The sequence below is a fragment of the Spinacia oleracea genome, chromosome 6, assembly GCF_020520425.1.
Source record: "Spinacia oleracea cultivar Varoflay chromosome 6, BTI_SOV_V1, whole genome shotgun sequence".
NCBI classification, from domain to species: domain Eukaryota; kingdom Viridiplantae; phylum Streptophyta; class Magnoliopsida; order Caryophyllales; family Amaranthaceae; genus Spinacia; species Spinacia oleracea.
The window spans coordinates 55,275,761-55,297,403 of NC_079492.1; the positions used below are offsets into that span (position 1 = coordinate 55,275,761).

The 21,643-nt window shown below is 36.8% G+C and overlaps 1 protein-coding gene and 1 non-coding gene across 3 annotated transcripts; one reads left to right on the forward strand and one right to left on the reverse strand.

Moving 5' to 3' along the window:
- Positions 1-11,386: 11,386 nt before the first annotated feature.
- Positions 11,387-11,459, reverse strand: TRNAV-UAC (transfer RNA valine (anticodon UAC)). The gene has a single exon. It is a non-coding gene; the product is annotated as a tRNA-Val (tRNA).
- Positions 11,460-18,042: 6,583 nt separating this feature from the next.
- On the forward strand, positions 18,043-19,643 carry LOC110793433 (vacuolar protein sorting-associated protein 28 homolog 1). Of its 2 annotated transcripts, XM_021998306.2 has the most exons (3): positions 18,043-18,213; positions 18,624-19,415; positions 19,511-19,643. In XM_021998306.2, exon 2 carries the CDS (start codon positions 18,776-18,778, stop codon positions 19,403-19,405), a length of 630 nt encoding a protein of 209 aa, XP_021853998.1. In that variant the 5' UTR covers positions 18,043-18,213; positions 18,624-18,775; the 3' UTR covers positions 19,406-19,415; positions 19,511-19,643. The 2 variants fall into 2 exon arrangements, with proteins under 2 accessions (XP_021853998.1, XP_021853997.1); XM_021998305.2 differs by having other exon boundaries at positions 18,045-18,213; positions 18,624-19,643.
- The last annotated feature ends 2,000 nt before the right edge of the window (positions 19,644-21,643 follow it).

The following is a 21,643-nucleotide window of genomic DNA, read 5'->3' on the forward strand; positions in this document are numbered from 1 at the left end:
GCTTAAAAGTTGTACAAGGCCACTCGGAGAGCTAGAAACTGTGAAATGCATGGCCGTGCTCGGATGAATCATAGGCTATGATTATCTGTTTATTTGATCAGTTGAACTTTGAAACCGAGGAACACCTCTGGACATAATAAGGATGACAACTCTTACCTTATGTTCAAGAGCAAGCATCGAGCGACAAAGGAATTAGGAAATGCACACTTGTCCCTAAGGACAAGTGGGAGATTGAAGGAAATAATGCCCTTGGTCCAAGTATGCATTCAATGTTAAGTCTAATAAATGCGGTTCAGTGTTAATTAACAAGTTAATAATTCAGTGAGATCAAGTGAGCTGAATGCCTGGCTAGAGGCCGCTTCAGTTCAAGTGGAATTAATGATATTAATCCACAGCTTACTCTTGACTGAACCCGTAGGGTCACACAAATAGTACGTAAACGGATCAAGTATTTAATGGCATTAAATACTCCATCTATGGATATTCGGAATCGACGGATCTTGGTTCCAGTGGGAGCTGAGATCGTCAAAGGCAAGCAAATGAATACTCCGGAAACGATGATATTGCCGGAAATGGAAATATGGATCGTATCGGAAATATAAATATTATCCAAGTCGTAGATGTTGCCGGAAACGGAAACATGGTACGTATCGGAAAATATTATCGGAAATAGAAATATTGCCGGAATCGGAAATATTGCCGGAAACGGAAATATTGTCTGAATCGGAAATATTATCGGAATCGGAAAATAATTCCGGAAACGGAAATATTAAATATTTGTTCGAAACGGAAATTAATTCCGGAATCGGAAATATTAAATATTGTTCGTATCGGAAATAAATTCCGGAATCGAGAATTTAATCGGAAGCGTATCGTACGAATTAGCATCGGACGAGGCCTGCCAGACGAAGGCCCAGCACAAAGCCGGGGCCATCGCCCAGCAAGCCAAGCGCAACAACCACACGCCAAGCATGCGACCAGGCCCACCGCAAAAGCCAGGCCCAGCCGAAGCTTGGGCGCGCGCGCGGGGCTGCGACGAGTGGGCTGGCGCTGTGCGTGGGCCGCAAGGCCTGCGTGCGGTGCTAGCGTATTACTCGAAGTGTGTTACTCGAATCCTAAAGCGTATAGAATTCGTTTAATGATTAAATTCCTAATCCTAAAAGATAAATTAATTAAATAAGAGTTCCACTAGGATTCTAATTTAATTAATTCGTATCCTAGTAGGATTCCAATTCTCTTTCCATACCCCTATAAATATGTGGCCTGGGTTCACAATTTATAACGAGTTTTCAAGTATTCAAAGTGAGTTTTTGAGAGAAAAATTCAGTCACATACCTTGCCTAAAAGTGCCGAAATTATTAGTACCTTAAGGGCGATTTTAGTTGGTCAATCTTAAGGCGGATCCGGACGTGCTGTGGACTATCTGCGGAGGGACGACACTTGGAGTCCTAAAGACTTGTTCTTGTTCGGTTCGGGCGCAGCTAGGGAAGGCACACAACAAAGAGTATGCATCTAAACTATGCTATATGATTATGTGTAAATAATATGTATTCCTGGCTTAATGGTTGTTTCCGCATGATTTATGAATTGTCATATGTATCATAACCTAACAGATATTTCTTTCTTCTTTACAGCAGTCTATGGTTTGCATACCATTGAAACTAGGAAGGATCTTTGGCACACCCTTGTGCTTATTCTCCCTAGTGTTGGTTCTCACCCTTGGCTCTTATCTGGTGACTTTAATTCCCTCTTGTCTGACACTGATAGGATTAATGGCTCTCAGGTTTCTATTGCTGAAACCAAAGATTTTAATGAGTTCATTTTGACTGCTGGTCTTTGTCCCCTGCAAAGTGTGGGTCACTATTTCTCATGGCATAAAGGTTCTGGTGATGGGAAAACAGCTAGTAGAATTGATTGGGGGCTTGGTAATGCTGGTTGGATCCATAAGTTTAGTGGTGTTCCTGTTCAATATCTCAACTCTTCCATTTCTGACCACTCTCCACTCTTGGTGAACTGTTTACCTGATAAAATGGAGGGAGGCAAACCTTTTAGATTCCTGAATTACCTTGCAGATCATAGTAAGTTTGCTTCTCTGATAGAGAATAGTTGGGGTACTAGAGGGAAAACAGGTTCTGCTATGTTTAGTTTGTGGTCTAATTTGAACCTTGTGAAGCACAAGTTGAAATCTCTGCATTCTGGAGAGTTTGCTGGCATCAAAGAGAGAATTGAAATGGCTAGATCTCTGCTAGAGATAGTTCAAACCTCTCTTCAAACTACTCCTTCTCCTGAGTTGTTTGAACAAGAGAGAACTTTCACTGATAATTTGAGGAAATGGCTTAGGGTGGATGAAATTGCTTTGAGGCAAAAATCAAGAATTCAATGGCTCCAAGTGGGGGACTCTAATCACCATTTCTTCTTCTCTTCTGTCAAGGAAAGGAATAGGCAAAACAGGATTACAGTTCTGTTTGATGATTGTGGAAACAAATTGGTTGAAGCTGATGCTATTCAGGGTGAAATTGTTGGTTTTTATAAAAAATTGCTTGGGTCAGCTGCTCAGTCCTTGCCTGCAGTTCACATTCCTACTTTGAGAAGTGGTAGTACTCTCAGTATTCCTGCTAAACAATGGCTATCCAGAGAGGTAACCACTTTAGAAATTGACCAAGCTCTTAAAGGGATTGGTGATGATAAAGCCCTTGGCCTTGATGGGTTCAATGCTGTTTTCTTTAAAAGAACTTGGCATGTTATTAAGGCTGATGTGTATAAAGCTGTACTTAAAGTTTTCAGAACTAACACTATGCTGCCTCAATTCAACTGTACTTCCATTACTCTTGTCCCTAAGGTTCCTAACCCTTCTAAGGTTAAGGATTTTAGGCCTATAGCTTGCTGTACTGTTATCTATAAGCTAGTGGCAAAGATTCTCACAACCAGGATGCAGAGTGTTATTGGTGATGTTGTGAATGAAGCTCAATCTGGCTTTATTCCTGGCAGGCAAATCTCTGATAATATTCTCCTAGCAACTGAGCTGATCAAAGGTTATACCAGAACTCACATCTCTCCAAGGTGTCTCATAAAGGTGGATTTGAAGAAAGCTTATGATTCCATTGAGTGGTCTTATCTGAAAAGTGTTATGGTGGAACTTGGGTTTCCTGTGTGCTTTGTGAGGTGGGTTTTCACCTGTATCTCTACTGTTTCTTATAGCATTTTGATCAATGGGAAGCCATCACAACCCTTCAGAGCAAAGAAGGGATTGAGACAGGGTGATCCAATGTCTCCATTTCTCTTTGCTATTGGTATGGAATATCTTACAAGACACTTACAGCAGCTGCAGAATTTGCCAGATTTCAATTTCCACCCTAAGTGTGAGAAGTTGGCCCTCACACACTTGATGTTTGCTGATGATCTTCTTATGTTCTCAAGAGCTGATACTCTGTCAGTTGAGATGCTTTTTGCTGCTTTCAATAATTTTTCAAGAGCTTCAGGTGTTGAAGCTAATTTGGACAATAGTAACATTTACATTGGTGGGGTTTCTGCTGCTACCAAAGCTGCTATTCTTGATGCAGTTCATATTCCAGAGGGGCAATTCCCCTTTAGGTATCTTGGTGTTCCACTTTCTACTAAAAAACTTGTTTATAACCAATGCAGAACTTTGATTGACAAGGTGGTGGCTAGAGCTAAGTCTTGGACAGCTAGGCATCTCTCTTATGCTGGTAGACTTCAGTTGGTTCAAGCAATCTTGCTTAGTTTGCAAGCTTTCTGGTGTCAAATCTTTATTTTACCTAAGAAAGTGTTAAAGGAAATCCAGAACTTCTGTAGGATTTTCCTTTGGACTGGTCTTACTGATCCTTCCAAAAGATCCCTGGTGGCATGGCACTCTCTTTGTCTTCCTAGAAGTACTGGTGGGTGGAACCTTAAGGAAATGGGGTTATGGAATAAAGCTGCTGTGTCTAAGCTGCTTTGGGCTCTAACTCACAAAAAAGACAGATTGTGGAGCAGATGGGTTCACACCTATTACATTAAAAACAGGCCTCTTTCCACTCAATGGCCAGCTACAATCTCTTGGTCACTGAGGAAGATTCTGGATTCTCACACTCTGATTGATGATGTTGGTGGATGGGATGCTGTTGTGCAGAAAGGGAAATTCTCCATTAAATTGATGTATAAACATCTCCTTGGTGTTCATGAAAAAGTTCCCTGGAAAAGAGTGGTCTGTAATAATAAAGCTTCCCCTAAGAGTGTGTTTATCACTTGGCTTGCACTGTGGAACAGACTTCCCACCAGAGATAGGCTGCTAGCTTGGAAGATTGTCACTGCTAACAGTTGTCCACTTTGCTCAACCATGCCTGAATCTACTGGTCACCTATTTTTTGAGTGCTCATATTCTGCTGCTGTGTGGGGAAAGATCCTTCAACAGTTGCAGTTTCACAGAAATCCTGCTCCATTTGATCAGGAACTTGCTTGGATATTGAAAGCTACTAAAAGAACTGGTGATAGATATAAATTGCTGCTGATGTTCTTCTCTGAAAGTGTTTCTAGCATTTGGCTTCAGAGAAATGAGATGGTGTTTAACCAACAATGCAGAAGCCCTGCTGATTTAGTGCATGATATCTAGTTTAGGGTGGCTTGTAGGGCCACTGACAGTCAGAAGCTGCTATGCTGAGTTTGTGTTAGAGGTGTCCTTTTTTGCTAGTGTTTAGCTTTGTGCTTGTTGTTTTTTGGTGTTCTGGTGGCTTGTGCCTAACACTGTGCTAGTTCTTTTACTAGCCCTCTCCTTTTGGTAATAAAATAACTTTATTTGCCAAAAAAAAAAAAAAAAAAAAAATAAGTAATGGATAAAAAGTAATAATAAATAATATATAATAAAAATATTAGTAAATAATAATTTGTAATAATAAATATGGTAATTAGTATAAATTATTAAATCGGTTAATGTTCAATAATGCACTATTTAATAAATACCTTTTTAATATTAGATGGTGGGCTTTCGTTATCTAAACGTTGAAGTTATAAAACGTAAACGTGTCCAGGACTCCGGACAACGACATACGAGATCGCGAAACGTGACAGCTTTGCGTAGGCGGGAAAGACAACCTTCGGATAGCAATGTGGCGTCGCAGTTTCTGTCCGTTCCTCAGCAACAACAGCAGTCTGTGTTATTGCCTCAGCAGCAGCGTCATGGGAGAGTGTGAGGCAGTTGCCCGGATTTAGGCTGCCGCAGGTTGCTCAGCATGCGGATATCCCATATGACCCAGCACATGTCACCCATTCAGCGCAGTCCTTCCATTCTTCACCGTCCTTGCACTCGTCACATTCGTACCATTCTTCGGAGCGCAGATCTTCGTCTCATCGGTCAGGTGAAGAGGATGAGGTTGCCGATGATGCGTATGATGATGATTACGATTCTGGGATTGGTCAGGGGATTATACTTGATGTTAGAGGTGGTCAGGATCAGGTTGAGGGACAGGTTCAGGATCGGGGTCAGGATCAGGATCAGGGTCAGGGTTTGATTTTGGATCTAGGGCTGGGTAATCCGGGACATTTTTCGGCGGGTAATCCGGGACATTGTTCGGTGTACCCGAAGGCGGTAAAACCAGTGGGGAGATCTGTTCTTTGTAGATTTGTTTCTTTAGCTGAGGAGGGCGCCATAGGCGCGGGGGGTAGTACGAGGGCGAGTAGGAGAAGGGACACGAGTTGGTTAGTTTCGGGACCGATGGGTGGAGGTCCTGAGGATGGTAGTGTTATTCCATGCTTCGCGGGTCACATTGCATCTCGCTTATGGGAGGGCCCATTAGAGGGGGAAGACAGCGTAGATCGAGGTTGTATTAGGTGCCAGAGTCGAGGCTTATTGTGTGCTGAGCTACAGACCTTGTTCGAGGGGATGCCTGAAGGGGTGAAGAAACTTATAGCTGATACCGGTTTATCTCACCTGCCGTGGGTTACGACAGGCCGTCAACTAGGACTCGAAAGTGATCTGCATCCTGTGCGGTCTCCTCGAGGAACTGGGGAATATTCTCCCCTTCCCCAATCCCCAAGGTCTTCCAAAATGGATCAATCAAATCAATGTACAATCCAACACCACCTTGAATAGCTGTGAAAATGGTGCAAGCACATGGGAGTCCGTGGGTCGTCAACAAAGCACAACCGCAACGCTCATACACTTCAACACTCAACTCCCACATCCTTTTCTGCTCTTCTAAAATAAGGTGCAAAGCATGATGTGAAACACGACCGGTAAGATGTTGAAACAGAAATCCGTCGTACTTCACACCATGTTTCCGTCTCGAGCTCTCTAAGCGATTTTTAATCTCAATGAACTGGTTCTCAACTGCAGTATGCACCTTTCTGAACACAGTATCCAATGCCCCATGTGAACTGCCAAGCCAACTCTTCAAAACTGAATGTTGGCTCTCGACCCTACAAGTTGTTCTGTTTCCGAAGTGAAGAACTTTGTTTGTTTCATATCGAACGAACTTCTCTTTATGTTTAATCCATGTACCATGGACATATGTCATAATTGCCGGCCATCTTGACCAATTCTCTTCCATGTCTGCGACTGCCGCATTATACGCAGCCTCTGAAGTAGCATTCATGATTCTCTTCCACACCCCGTTCTTGAAATATTCACCATTCAACTTGTTTCCACAAATCTTCCCAACATGAGCCTCTACATCATTGTTGATATGCCATGTACACAACAAGTGAGCTGTGTTGGGAAACACCTCAGCAACCGGTTTCAACAGGCCCGGTTCTTTATCCGTCAGGATTGCCTTTGGGCTCACCGAGGCCCCGAGGAGCATCTTCAACTTTTCCAACACCCATCGATAGTTGTCTGTCGTCTCATCTTTCATAATTGCATAAGCGATCAGAAAATTCTGATTTGTCGGTGTCACACCAACAATCTCCAAGAAAGGAAATCCATATTTGTTAGTCTTGTACGTCGTGTCCATGCCAATGACCAATGGGTATGTACGTAGAACTTCCACCATTGAAGGGTGGGCAACGAACGCGTGAGTTACCGCCCTACTCCCCTCTTCGACGGCGATCCATTGAACATACTTGTGCTCTTTCGCCAGGTGCAAGAATTGTTGAGCGGGATTTCTTCCTTCATTTGCATCCCGTCTAATTTAATTTTATCGTTGTAGTTGTAAATGTGCCTCATATTAGGATGATCATCTGGATACTCTGTTTGCATGGCGGACATAATCACTTTTGGCTTGGCGTGCGCATTGTTCATCTGACGAATGAGATTCTTAGCTCCTGGACTTAGACCACTTATGCCTCGATGACCCTCTTCATACACAACCAAACTGTGATTGTGCGTGCCATGACCTTCACGCTTAACAATTTGCCACGCAAAATCCATGCGTTGGACACATTTCACTTCAAATTTACAACCGCACGCCTTAGTTTTCGTGTCTAGTCGTTCCGCCGCCTCCATATCTCGAGCACTTTTTCTCCTACCTCGGTCGCATTTCAAATAACGATACCCTCGACCATCCTTGAATTGTTTGTACGACATTTTTGTCAACAAGAAACCCAGCCCAATAGCCACTTGTTTAGCCCATTCTGCCGCTTCTTCAAAACTCGGGAAAATGTCATTTGTAACAAAATGATCAGAATAGTCTTTACCATCACCACCATAATCATCAGGCAACGGAATCTGAGCATTAAATAATAACCCAAGTTATTAATGCACAATAACTTAAAACTATATAATTCGATATTAAACTTTTAAACTTAATTTAAATAATAACCCAAGTCATTAATAAAATCAATTTACATTTTTTTTTAACAAAACATATTTAATATTTTTTATATCAAATAATTATATTTTTTTTATTTACCTGAAAACAAACCAATATGATGCACGTAATACATATTAGTCGACAAAAAACTTAATTCTAGTTAGCGAGTAAACAAACTAAATGTTACAAACTAATTAAGAAAAAGCCAAAAATTAAAGCCTATGATATCTTTCCTTAAAAAAATAAACAAAAAGCCAAGAATCTTAAACAAGTATGTCGGTGGAGTCGTGGACACATGAATAAAACATAAAAAGAATGGAATAGGGCTCAAACCCCTATTCCTTCCCTAGGACAAAATAGGAGTCTCAACCCTATTCCCATCCTAGGCTGGAATAGGGATCTGAATCCTATTCCATCTTTTGTTTCCAATTACCCAACACGGAATAGGGCTCATTTCCCAATCCCACCCTAGGACAAAATAAGAATCTAAGCCCTATTCCGTGCTATCATTTTTGTCGCACCCACCGACACGGAATAGGGCCCTTATTCCAATTCCAGCCCTAGGACAAGATAGGGATCTCATCCCTATTCCGTGTTTAACATTTTTTTTGTTCCTATCCAAAACACGGAATAGGGCTCCCAACCCAATTCCCACCCTAGGACAACAAGATAGGGATATCAACCATATTCCGTGTTTTTTTTATTTTTGCTACCTGCGTTCCTTAACCAATTCTTTGTCAAATTTATTATAGTTAATATTCTAATATTTTTTTATTATGTTTTCATAATTTATTATTAAATAGGTTATTTTTAAAAAGTCATTTATTAATTTTATCATCAATAAATAATTTGTCCAAATAAATAAAACTGAACATTTTTTACTTATCTAATTATTAACTTAGTTATAATCAAGAAATAAACAAACAATTTTAATCATGGTCAACAAATAAACAATTAATTTAATTCTAGTCAACAAATTAACAAAACTAAATTAAAAACTAATTAAAGAAATTAAGGAAAAACGGATTTTATATTTCTGAAATGGGATTATCATCCTTATTCCTTGTCTAGGAAGAATTGGAAAAACAATCCCATTCCATTGAATTAGATTCCCTCTTATGCATGGAATAGGGTTAGTAATACTACTTCTATGCCGAGGAGGAATGGGATTTCCAGCCCTATTCCCTTGTTTTCTTGGAAAAAAATTATTTTACCTCCCAAGTTGCTGCTGAAGCCGACGACAACGACAGAGGCGTTGAAGGAAGGTCGTCGTCCATTTACGTTCTCAGCCTAAATTTCACTACAATCACAATGATGACGACATCGGTGGTGGTGGTGGCGGTGGCGGCGACGGTGGTGGTGCTAGTGGTTGAGCTCACTGAGTGGAGAGAGTGACAATAATATGAATTGAGGTGGTGGTGGTGGTGGCCCAACCAATTATGGCGGTGGCTAAGGTGGAGACGACAAAAATAGTGGTGGCCGGAATTTTGTGTTGGGTCTAGTGAGAGAAAGTGGGGTAAGTGGGGTAAGTGGGTGGGAAAGTGGGGTGAGTGAGGGTGAGAGGGACAAGAGGGACATTTACTTAAATAGAGGTGGGCGTTTTGCATAAATGCTGGCGACGAATAGTAACACCCATAATTTAAACTACTACGGAGTACGTAGTACATAAGTCGATAGCACGAGATTATACTCTGGATTATACTTTATTTTTATTTTTAAGGGCGTACTCTGAATATTATCTAAATGACTTGCAATAAACTGTCACCTAATTTGTGATCGACCTCTTTCTATAATTTGTCTCTATTTGCTTGAATTCAACTCCCTCTAACAACTTAATGAATGTTCTAATAATGCATCCAAAGAGTAGGAACTAGGAAGTTGCAAGAGAACAGAAAACTGTTAGGTCCACCTGTTTATTTGGTCCACCTTGGTTATCAATAACTCAATAAGATAAATGTAATCCCAAATTTAATTTCCAATCAAATATTATTTCCTATACTCGCAAAATTAACTTCTCCTGATTTTCATTTACTCCGGTATTTGATTATTAAGGCCCTGTTTAGTTTACCTTATTTCTCTGATCTGATCTGAACTTATTTTTTCTGATCTGGTCTGAACTTATTTTTTCTGATCTGATTTGGTCTGGTCTGGTCTGGTCTGATCTGATCTGATCTGATTCTTCAGAATTAAGTTTAAACAAAAATCTACATTTATTAATATTAAACGACTTACGTGTAAAATAAATGTTACACAAATTTATAATATTGTTATTATTTACTTGACTTTGCTGATGATTTAACTATTCCTTATATTAGATAGACCTATACATGATCTAGATAGATCGGTTATGATCTAGACATATAAGTTCTAATCTGGATATGATATGTACAGATCGGTTCTGATCTAAACATGATTTGTACAGATCAGTTATGATATGGACATCATGTCCAGATTAGTTCTGATCTGGACATGATATGTACAGTTCAGTTATGATCTAGACATGATCTGGACATGATCTGTACAGATCAGTTCTGATCTGGACATGATATGTATAGTTCAGTTCTGATCTAGACATGATCTGAACATGATTTCTACAGATTAGTTCTGATCTGGACATGATCTGTACAGATCAGTTCTGATCTAGACATGATCTGTATAGATTAGTTCTGACCTGGACATGATATGTACAGTTCAGTTCTGATCTAGACGTGATCTGGACATAATCTGTATAGATCAGTTCTGATCTGGACATGATCTGTACAGATCAGTTCTGATATGATCATGATCTGTACACACTAGTTTTTATCTGGACATGATCTTTGCAGATCAATTCGGATCTGAACATCTGTATAGAGTCGATATCTAGACCAGTTATAATTTGGACATATCGATTCTGATCTGGACATGATCTGTACAAATCGGTTTTGACCTGAACATATTGGTTTCGTAAGGATCGGTTCTGATGTAGACAAGATCTTTGCAGATTTGAACATGATCTGGACATGATCTGTACATATCAGTTATGATCTGGATATTATCTGATCCTATCAGTTCTAGTCTGGATGTGTAATGGTTCTGATCTATAAAAATCAGTTCTGATATGGACATGACCGACCTGATCATATCGTTTATGATCTGGACTTAATGGTTTTAATTTGGACATGATCAATTTGAATGTTTTGTTAATGTTTTTTTATGCCTTAAATAATAATTTTAATTGCACCAACAACAACAATATTTTTTATAAAAGCAATAATAGTAATAAAATATTAAATATAATAACAATGATATAAACATATACCAATAATAATAATAATAATAATAATAATAATAATAATAATATGGTCTGATCTGGTCTGGTCTGATCTGAACTGATCTGATCTTATTTTTTCTGATCTGATCTAAACTTATTTTTTCTGATTTGATATGATCTGGTCTGGTCTGATCTGATCTGATTAGATCTGAAATAAATAATAAAGTCCTGAAATAAGATGAACTAAACAGGGCCTAAGAGTTAAAAGTTACCCGTATTTAGAAGGGTATTCTAACTATTCCTAATGACTACACGTGTATAGGTTTTCTTTAAAATGTTGATATGATCTCAATATATATTGCAAAAAGGAATAAGAGAAGGAAAAAACAGTTGTTGCTGCCCAGGATCGAACTGGGGACCTTTAGTGTGTAAAACTAACGTGATAACCACTGCACCACAGCAACTAATTGATAATTTATTTTTTGAGGGAATTAATTGTTAATTATAATACTTATATAGTTATACGCATATAATCAAAAGAGTGATCTTATATTCATATCTATTATTTTTTTCTCATCTTTTACGTTGAAGTAACTTTCACTGAATACCTCATGTACCTTTTCTGAAATAGACAAAAACAAAGTTGTTATGCCATCCAATAAAAAAATTCAATACACAAAATAATTCGTTTAAAAAAAGAAAGGATATAGTACTTCTTTCTAGTTTCGACATTAAAAATCAATCTTAGACACTGTCTGATTTAACTTACTTTGAACGACATAAATTCTCAACATATAATGCTAATAAATACCAAGGGCCCAAATCTTATCAGAGTATATCTCAATTCTTAAAAATGACCTTTGAATCTTTGCTACTAAAAACTTCAATTAAAAGCTGGCTACCTGGAGGCTGGAGCTCTTTCCTCCTCTCTTGGTTCACTTTTAGTGTAGGGCTCTTTTTCATTTGAAGTTGAAATGAAAGGAACAAGAGGTAGTATAACCAAAATAACTAACCTTTTAACTAACTTCTGCCTCAAAAGTCAAAACTATAAAAGTTCCATCGGTTATTAATTTATTATGTGCTTGCCTAACATCCAAGGCAATGTTTTATCATGAAATATTATTATTCATTGTTTCTTGGAAATTTCTATACAATACCTCAATCTTTAAAACATATTTTTTTTTTAAATGATATTAGAGGTGGATAATTACTAAAAATATATCAATTTAACGTGTCATGTTCATCTTGACTTTAGAGGTAATTAATAGCCAGTAGCGAATCTAGAAATTCTAGATAGCGGGGTCACTATTTAAAAATAGATGAAACTTTCACTAAAATTATATATTTTTAAAAAAAAATTGAAATTTTAACTATAAAAAAAGAAAAATAAAATTTCAACTGGGGTCAAGGACCCCTCAAAGAGGTATGTGGCTCCGCCACTGGTAATAGCTCGATCAATTTAGGTTTAACGAATGTTGGACTAAAAGCGTTAGAGACTAATTAACTACGTATAGTGCAATGACAAGTAGCGTACCTAGTATTTCCTCGTATTTTGTAAGCATGATCAAACTTTTCAAACTTGATCAGAGTAAAATCTTAACTTTGCACCCGGGCTGCTTTCTATATATGGGTACACTTCCTACCCTCCATGCTTTCTTCAACCCTCACTTTTACGACTTAACCAAACTTGAGGCGAGGTGCGAATGTGCGATAAGCCGATTCGCACCTCGCTAATTCCAATTACTACCCTTAAATGTAACTCCCTAAGTTAATTAAGAGGGAAAAAGCAGAAGATGGGCCTCTGGATTTAGTATTGCAAATTGTAGCAGCCCAATCCAAAAAACTCATGGAAGTGGTTTGGCAAATCCAGACAATCGGGTGATCTATATCTTAAGGCCCCAAGTACCAAACGAAGGATATGAACCTACTGAGCCAGTGAGCCCAATCAACAAGTACATTTGTATGACTCTATGTCTCTATTTTTTTTTTATTTTTTTTTTAAGGTAAGATGAAGTGCCCTATCGGGTCGGAATCCCGTACGGGCCAACCCGCTCGGGTTAGCAGGCTAGAAACTTTGAGAGTGGGGGGGGATGATAAGGGGAATCCACCTTCAAAGTACCCCTAGTGGGGATTGAACCCCCAACCTTTTTGTTGGAAGGTGGAATCTTTTCCGCTAGGCCAAGACATTGCTTGGTTCTATGTCTCTATATGGCTCCAATTTTATTTACTTTTTTGTTATTTTCTTGTGTCAATAATCTATACTATTATCTATACTAATATATTAAAAGGCGTTGATAAACAAGCCTATGTGTCACGTGGCACTCGCACTAATCTCATTTCAATGTTCCATGTCATACACAATTATTTTAAAATGATAAATATGTGTGGTGCAAGCCTTGAACCGTGACCTCTAATTGTAAACCAAACAATTAACCACTACTCCAAATCAAATTATATGTCATTTTTTCATAACAAAATATAATAAATGACAATTTAATAATACAAAGTATTGAATTTATTTAAAGTTTTTATACGTGTATCAACCTGGGGCATCGCCCGGGCCCAAATACTAGTTAAAACTTACATGTCGCCACCATTAGATGGCAAGTGACATGACACCAAGTCATAGTCACATTGAGATAATATTTTCTTACAAAAACATGAATAAATGCAAACATCAATGCTTGAGCCCATGACCTCATATTCATGAGCTTGAACTTTAACCACTAATCCAATGACACAACTTATGATATTTAAGCAATTCAAAACATATAACTTATGTTTATTAATACTATATATTAAAAGTTTAATGCCTACCATAATTATACATTTTAATAATATTTTATGAAACTAAACTATACTTACATTTTTTTTTTCATTTATATATTCATTTAGGTTTATTTACGATTACGATTTTTTCGCAGGCCAAGTCATTTACATTTACAGACCTATAAAAAAGAGTAATTGCAATTTACACATAGGAAACAAGTACTCCGTCTTCTATCTTTAATTTAAATTTAGTTTGCTAAGATATTTAACCATTTATATTGAATCACCCTTACATAAATAAAATATAAAAATAAATTATGCACAAATATTTATCTCATATTATATGTAAATATTTAAATATCAAAATATTGTAATTATTTTTATTTATGTAACTCAAATTTTATCAATCAATTCTAAAAATCATCGGGCATCTCTCGGGTGGCAATAACTAGTTATCCTTTATTTCCGAGTCTTAAGATTCTTAACGGCTTTCATGTTTCATATGACAACATGTGGGCCAGATTACCAACATATGGTCATAACCAATGATGTTGAATTGTAACGTTGCTCAAGAGGAACTGGTTTGTGACGATTCTTCATGTGAAAAATGATACCAACAAGGGTTGCCCACGGTCTTGATGATATTGCGCGAAGGATGTCTATAGCCAAGGCTTATCACTTCCAGCCACCACCTAATGTTCGTGAAGATTATGAGAAGGAGTTGGGGCCTCAGACAGATGCCTAACTTCGGTTATATTCGGAGTGGCAGGATGAAGTACAGTACGTGAATATAATATAATGCTAACATGTCTAACTTCTCCTATTTTGCTTTTGTATAATGCTAAACTCTTTAGGCTAAGTATTCCTCTCAGTCATGGCTTTATCTACTAGTTTTTGCGATTAGCCATGAGCTGCTTTTGCTACTTATGTAAGACAACTTCTTTTGCTACTTAGGTAAGACAACTACTTCCCTTTTGAGGTTTTAATCACCTCTTTATAATATATTTTCTACTCCTGTGTAAATAAAAAGATTACCAACATATGATTGTATATATTAAGTGGTAAGCAACTTGATGTCGTTTGAGTTTTACCGTATGCAGAACCTCTTATTGGGAGATTCGCTCACCCATTGTTAGGTGTGTGATCCAACTATTACTTATAGATGAAAGTTATATTATAAAAATAAAATTTTGTTGAGCTATCTGACTTTGAGAACCTAATCTTTTGGGATTTTTTTATTTTACCAATCACGACCACAACATAAAATTATAATAATAGATCATCCATACTAAACGAATTATACCTAAATCAATATCAGACGAAAATACAAACAATTGAAGACTTGATTAACCTATATTAAACACCATTTGGTCGAACAATCAACATAAATCGACTATAAAACCGTTAGTCAGACCAGACAAGTGAAACAACCGACAACTGATTGTCAAACAAGACCGTAATAAAACTAACCGGGTTTTTTAACAATAGTTTGCCAAAATCGTACCTCTCACATAACATGGATTTGGATCCATCCAGGATTCAAACACCAAAAATAGACCTAGAAATAGTTTGTGATAAAATTATGGAGAGATGATGAACTTCCCATCTAGAGAAACGCAAATTTGATGGTGCAGGCGTGTGCACCGTGCTCTAGGTGCACCTGAAACAAAACGACATAAAAAACACATAAAACGCGCGTGTTTCATTAAATCCTGGGAACAAAAGAACATTTTCCTTGAACAAAAGAACAATACCCTAGAACAAAAGAACATTAAAGGCTCTGTTCTTTTCAGCTCTGTTTTTCGCGATTTTTATTCGATTTGCTTTCTTCTTGCGATATATATTCTTCTAGATTTTATGTTTTGAACTCAAATTGTGAAGAGGAAAGAGAAAGTATGAACTAGGTTTTCTAAAATAGTTCTTAGAGAGAGAAAGTAGTGAAAATTCCCAAAAATTCGTTGATTTTTCTGCTTCAACATCCAATTAAATCGATTCTTCTTCTTCAAATCTGAATTCTGCAGCTGATAATCAGATTTTGGGAGGTAATTTTTCAATTTTGAAAAAATAAATTCTAGGTTTTGAAGATTTTGATTTTGTAATAATCGTATGTTTGATGATTTTGATGATTTTGTTTTTGTAATAATCGAGTTTTGGTGGTTTTGATGATTTTAATGAATCAAATTATGTAACAACACGTTGATTTCATTGAAATCGCTGATTTTGAAGATTTGGATTATGTAATTACGATTTTTTTCCAGAAATGAACAGTTTTACGTAATAAAGAACATATGCTTGTATTAAAAGAACAGTTTCTTTATGCTCGTATTAAAAGAACAGTTTCATTATAGTAGAAAAATAGACCATTTTCGTTTCATAATTTGTTCTTTCATTCTATTGTGTTCTTCTTTTTTATTATTTTCAATTTCATTTGTGTTTCATAACTTGTTCTTTTTATTTTATTGTGTTATTTTTCTTCTTACTTTTTATTTATCCTTTGTTCTTTTGGTTGCGTTCTTTTTCTTGGTTTAATACATGTTAACCTATTATTTTTTCAGATATTATGAATAATGTGCTTGATAATTCATAATAGAATGATGAAAATGATGATTCCGAATCATATATTATTGTTGAACAAGGTACTTGACTTGTTCTTTTAGTCTCTCTATTTGTTCTTTTAGTCTTTTCATTTGTTCTTTTTATAATATTCTGTTAAAAGAACAAAATAAAAACACGTGCATAGTTCTCATTATGCACTCTTTAAGAATTTTTTCTTTCTCCTTCTCTGTTATTCTTTGATTCTACTTCCTATTTTTTTCATTTTCTATTTTTCAGCAACTATATATATAATAATTGTACTTATGGATCATAACCATTAGTCATTTTATAAATACATTTTAGAGACCGAAGGAGAAGAGGATTTATATTCTCTCAACATAAGAGAGATTTTTTGAGAGAGAAAGAGTGAGATGGTGAGTGAAAGAGTAAAAAATATATTTTCTCCTTATTCTCTCTCTAAAATTCCTTCTGAATGTTTCTCCTTTGTTGAAAAATGAGTGAATTAAGAAAAACATTAGTTCAATTTGGCTAGTTTTCAAAGCAAGAGAATATCTGGAGAGCGTGATATTTTTCGAGGATTGAGAACAGTTTTTTAAGATTTATTAAAAGATATTGCTGCTCCTGATAAATGTTGATCAAGTGTTTAAGGTACGTTTCCTTGTTCTTTCTCTAATGTTCTTTTCAAATTGTAATGTTCTTTTCACAACTTTACTTTTATTGTGGCATCAACATAGTTTGTTCTTTTAAATCAAAATAGTTTGTTCTTTTATATCAACGTACATATATTGTTAAAAAAAGAACATATAATGGTTTGAAAAGAACAGATAACACTTAAAAAAGAACATAGTCTGATTCGTGGTAAAAGAACAAAAATACTTTTTTTTAAAATATAGATTTAGTTTTAAGTGCATCAAAAAATCGTCGTTTCGTCTTTTTTTAATTAGAACATAAAATCGTTTGAATAGAACAAATAACACTTAATAAAAGAACATAGATATGATGCGTTGGATAAGAACAAAAATACATTTAAATATAGATCTCGTTTTAAGTGCATCAAAATTTCGTCGTTTTTGTCTTTTTAATTAGAACACTAAGTGGTTTGGTTTGAAAAGAACAAATACAACTAATAAAAGAACATAGATTTGTTGTTCTTTTCGTCCCTTTCATTATGTTCTTTTGTTTGATAAGGAAAAAGAAAATGTTGTTCTTTTTCATGTGTTTTGTTCTCTTGTTCTTTTTTTTGTTGTCTTTTTCTTAATTTTTTTTGAGTTTTTGTTATTTTATTTTTCTTTTGATTTTGTTCTTTGTGTTTTCTAAAAAAGTTGTTGTTCTTTTTTTAATTATTTTGTGTTCTTTTTAACTTTTTAACTTTTTTTACTGTTTTTTAATTTTTTATAATATTATCGATAATATTTTTTTTTTCTGTTGCATTTTTCACATGATGTTCTTTTTGTAAAATAATTGTTCTTTTTATAGTGTATCAGAAGAGAGAATATGTTATTTTCAATTTTGTACATTTTCTTTAGTTTTTTAACATTAGTGTTCTTTTCAGCTTTTGGTTAATGTTCTTTTCGTTTACTCTATTATGTTCTTTCTGTTTAGTTTCTTATGTTCTTTTTGTATTTTTTTATTTTTTGCGTTTTGGTGCAGGTGCACGTAGATCTACGTGCAGGCCCCTGCACGTACCGCGCGTTGCTAGAGAAAGGCTATAGTAGGCCTATGAATATGGTGTGTGACAGGAAATGGCGTAAGCAAAAGTAGACTAACAATGCCTTGCCTCTAATCTTGATCCCCACACGCAACCTCTCTGTCCTCAAGCGTACATCTTTCCTGCTTTCACCTGCTGCATCTCCCTCCCCTCCTCTAAACCGCGTTCTTTCTCTCTCCTCGTCCGTAAGTCTTTCTTTCTCTCTCTCTCCTCCCCTAACTCTCTCAATTTCTCCCCGAATTCCCCCCCCCCTCCCCTTTAGAATCAATTGCGTCTAAATCATGTTCATTTCTTACCTTATGATATGAATTGGGTGGTAATTTTGTGCTTTTATTACCTAATTTTCGGTAATTATAATTGGGTTTTCTTTGATGTGTTCAGTTTTAGGAGAAAATTGAAAGAACCCCACTTAAATTTTGGCCAAAGATGTGATCTTTTCAGTCTGAATTTTTGTGGGGTTTTCTTGTTTGATGTTGTTCATGTTTGTGGGTGTTTAATTGATAATTATGATCTATGATTATGTAGATTTGGTTTTGATTAAAATGTAATCTGACAATTGTGTTATTGGGTTTTTTTTTTATTGATTGTTGTTCAGTTGTGACAAGTATTCTCTGCGCGTGTCCCATTCCTTCTCCAATTTGTTCTGTATCCCACAAAATTTCAATTTCGGAAACCCTAACCCTAAAAAAAAACCCCAAATTTTTGTAACGAGCTTTTCCTAAAAAAACCCACATAGTGTAACCCAAGATGGAAGTGAAACTATGGAATGATAAGCGTGAAAGAGAAATGTATGAGAATTTTGCCGAGCTTTTCGCCATTATTAAAGCTACTGAGAAGCTTGAAAAGGCTTACATTAGGGATGTTATTGCACCTTCAGACTATGAAACTGAGTGCCTTAAACTGATTGCCCACTTCAAAACCCTTTCATCATCGTTGAAAGACACTGTCCCAAGCATTGAGAGCTTTGCTGATACATATAAAATGGATTGCCGGGCCGCGTTAAATAGGCTGGTAACTTCTGGGGTTCCTGCTACAGTGGAACACAGATCAGCTGCTGCTTCTTCTTCCACAAATTCAGCTGCCACTGTTGCAGAGTGTGTTCAGAACTTCATCACATCCATGGACTCATTGAAATTGAACATGGTGGCGGTTGATCAGGTTTATCCCCTGCTTTCGGACCTCTCAACGTCGTTGAACAAGCTCAGTTTATTGCCGCCTGATTTTGAAGGGAAGACCAAAATGAAAGAGTGGCTCGGACGGTTGTCTAAGATGGGAGCTTCTGATGAGCTGACTGAGCAACAAGCAAGACAGCTTCACTTTGATCTCGAGTCTTCGTACAACTCTTTCATGGCTGCGTTGCCTCATGCTGGAAATTGATTCGTTTGGGGTGAGCTTGTAAATAATAATTATGAATCTATTTATTTATTTTGCTCTTTGTATTAATTAAGTAGGTGATTCATATGTTGTGGTTACTTTTGCTAGAATGGGAAAAGATGGTGTTGTTTCCTTTCAAATGGATTTCATGATGCTGGTGGTGGTGTGTGTAGGAGAGAATTTTTTGTACCTGTGAATTGACCTCATATGTTGAATACACTTTGCTCCTTGTTCTGATCTATATGTCTTTCTGAGAGTTAAAAGCAGTCCGATTTGAATTGGTTTTTATCTTTGCAAGTGTTGCAAAAGTGCGCTTAATCCGTATGCGTTCTCTCAATAATTGTAAAAGCCAGCCTACATTTGTGGTATATTGTTAGTATAATTAGTTATGTTGATACTCTCGTATGCGTTCTTTCCCGTTCTTGTTTTTCCCTTTATTTTATATATCCTATGAATTGGCTTATATTGCTACCTTGGAAAAGATCATCATTGTTTCTAGAAATGATTTCCTGGATGTTCTTGCCCTGTTCTTTAAGTTGATGAGTGGAGTTGTACATTTCAGTTTGATGAACTTTATGTTCATCTGGTATGCTTTGGAGTGATTTAGTGAATTGGTAAAGTTTGTAATTTGGCTGTCTTGTTGGTTACTTGGATTTTCTTGTATGTCTTTTGGAACTTAGAAGAAATCCCTCTTTTAAAGCTGGGTCCGTGAAAGTGAGTCGTTGCCGGCCCGATTGGGCCCGAGTACAATAGAAAGCTTTGACGCCGCGCCTTATCGCATTGGCGCGAGTATAAATTCAGGAAGTTCATATTATATCGGGCAAACTCTCCCAGCCCCATCTGGCCCGAACACCAATCCTTGGTTCATGGACTTCTTCCTTTGCGGCCCAACTAACTCCATTGGGCCTTGCATTTGCTTCCAAGGGTCCTTAGAGATGACTGATGGTTTGTGGCTATGTTTAGTTATCACTGGTTGGGAATTTGGGACGAGCAAATGGAAATCTTTTAGGGTCTTCGACTTTTCCCCTCCCTTTTGGGTCTTTTCGATTTTACGGAATCAAATCTTATTAAAGCACTATTTGTGCATGGAGGAGTATATGATTTGTATGTTAGTATTGGTAATTTTTATTGCATACTTGAGCATTTTAAAATATTTGCACGTATCACGTTCTAGTAGTGTATTGATAATTAGTGGAAAATGTGTAAGGGATGGGGAGTGGTGAGTGGTGAGTGAGGTATGTGAATTTTTAAATGATTTTTTGTAAGGAATAGTGGTGTAGGTGGGTTAGTAGTTAAGTGTGAGAAATAATATAATATTGGTGATAATTTCCATTTATAGAAACGATGCAAATATTAAGGGACGGCCCGAAAAAAAAGCGGTGCAAGTATTAAGGGTCGGAGAGAGTATTATTGTACATCGGGAAGCTTCTAACTTATGCCTGAAAGGTAGTGGTAAAATGACCAACACAATGCCATAACCCTGTCACAACTCACAATATAAACAGTTACCAACAATTAAAACTTGGTGTTTTAAAAGCTTTCTCAGCTTTCATGGAATGAACTAAGATTGCAAATTGACTTCCATCAAACTTCAAAGGTACCCCTTTTCCCCTCAGTTCTCCTTCCAATCCTCGAGCGCCTCTTCCTTCCACCGCACTCATTTGGTAGTTTCCTCCTCCCTTAGGAGCCTTCAAACTCAACTTTGACGGTTCAAGCAAAACCTCTTCCGCGACAACATGCATTGTCATCATCAGAGATTCACAAGGTGTGTGTCTCATCATGCACTTTCAACCTAGGTACTATTCAAGCATTTATGGCTAAAGCACTTGCTAAAGAAATTCAAGCTCTTAATCTGAACATCAAACATCTTCACATTGTCAGCCTTTTCTTTCATAATTTAGATAAAGGATTTTTCTTTACTTAATCTAGACAACTAGTAAAGAAAAATCTTCTGTTCATATCCAGACCAATTGGCTAGTCTCCATTTCATCTCTCATTTGGGGTAAATCTAGTTGACTGTCAATTTATTTGAACTTGGTTCAAATATATTGTTTTTTTTGGAATTTGTCATGAAGGTTTTGCCATGTTTGGCTTGGCTTTGGTTACATCAGCCCCACCCCATTGACATCCCTAGTTAGTTATGCAGATTGGTTTTCTTAGTGTATTTTCTTGGTTTACATCTTCTATAGTGTAGTGTAGTGTCAGGCTTCGGATTTGTATTCTTCCGGAGGATGGAGCGTC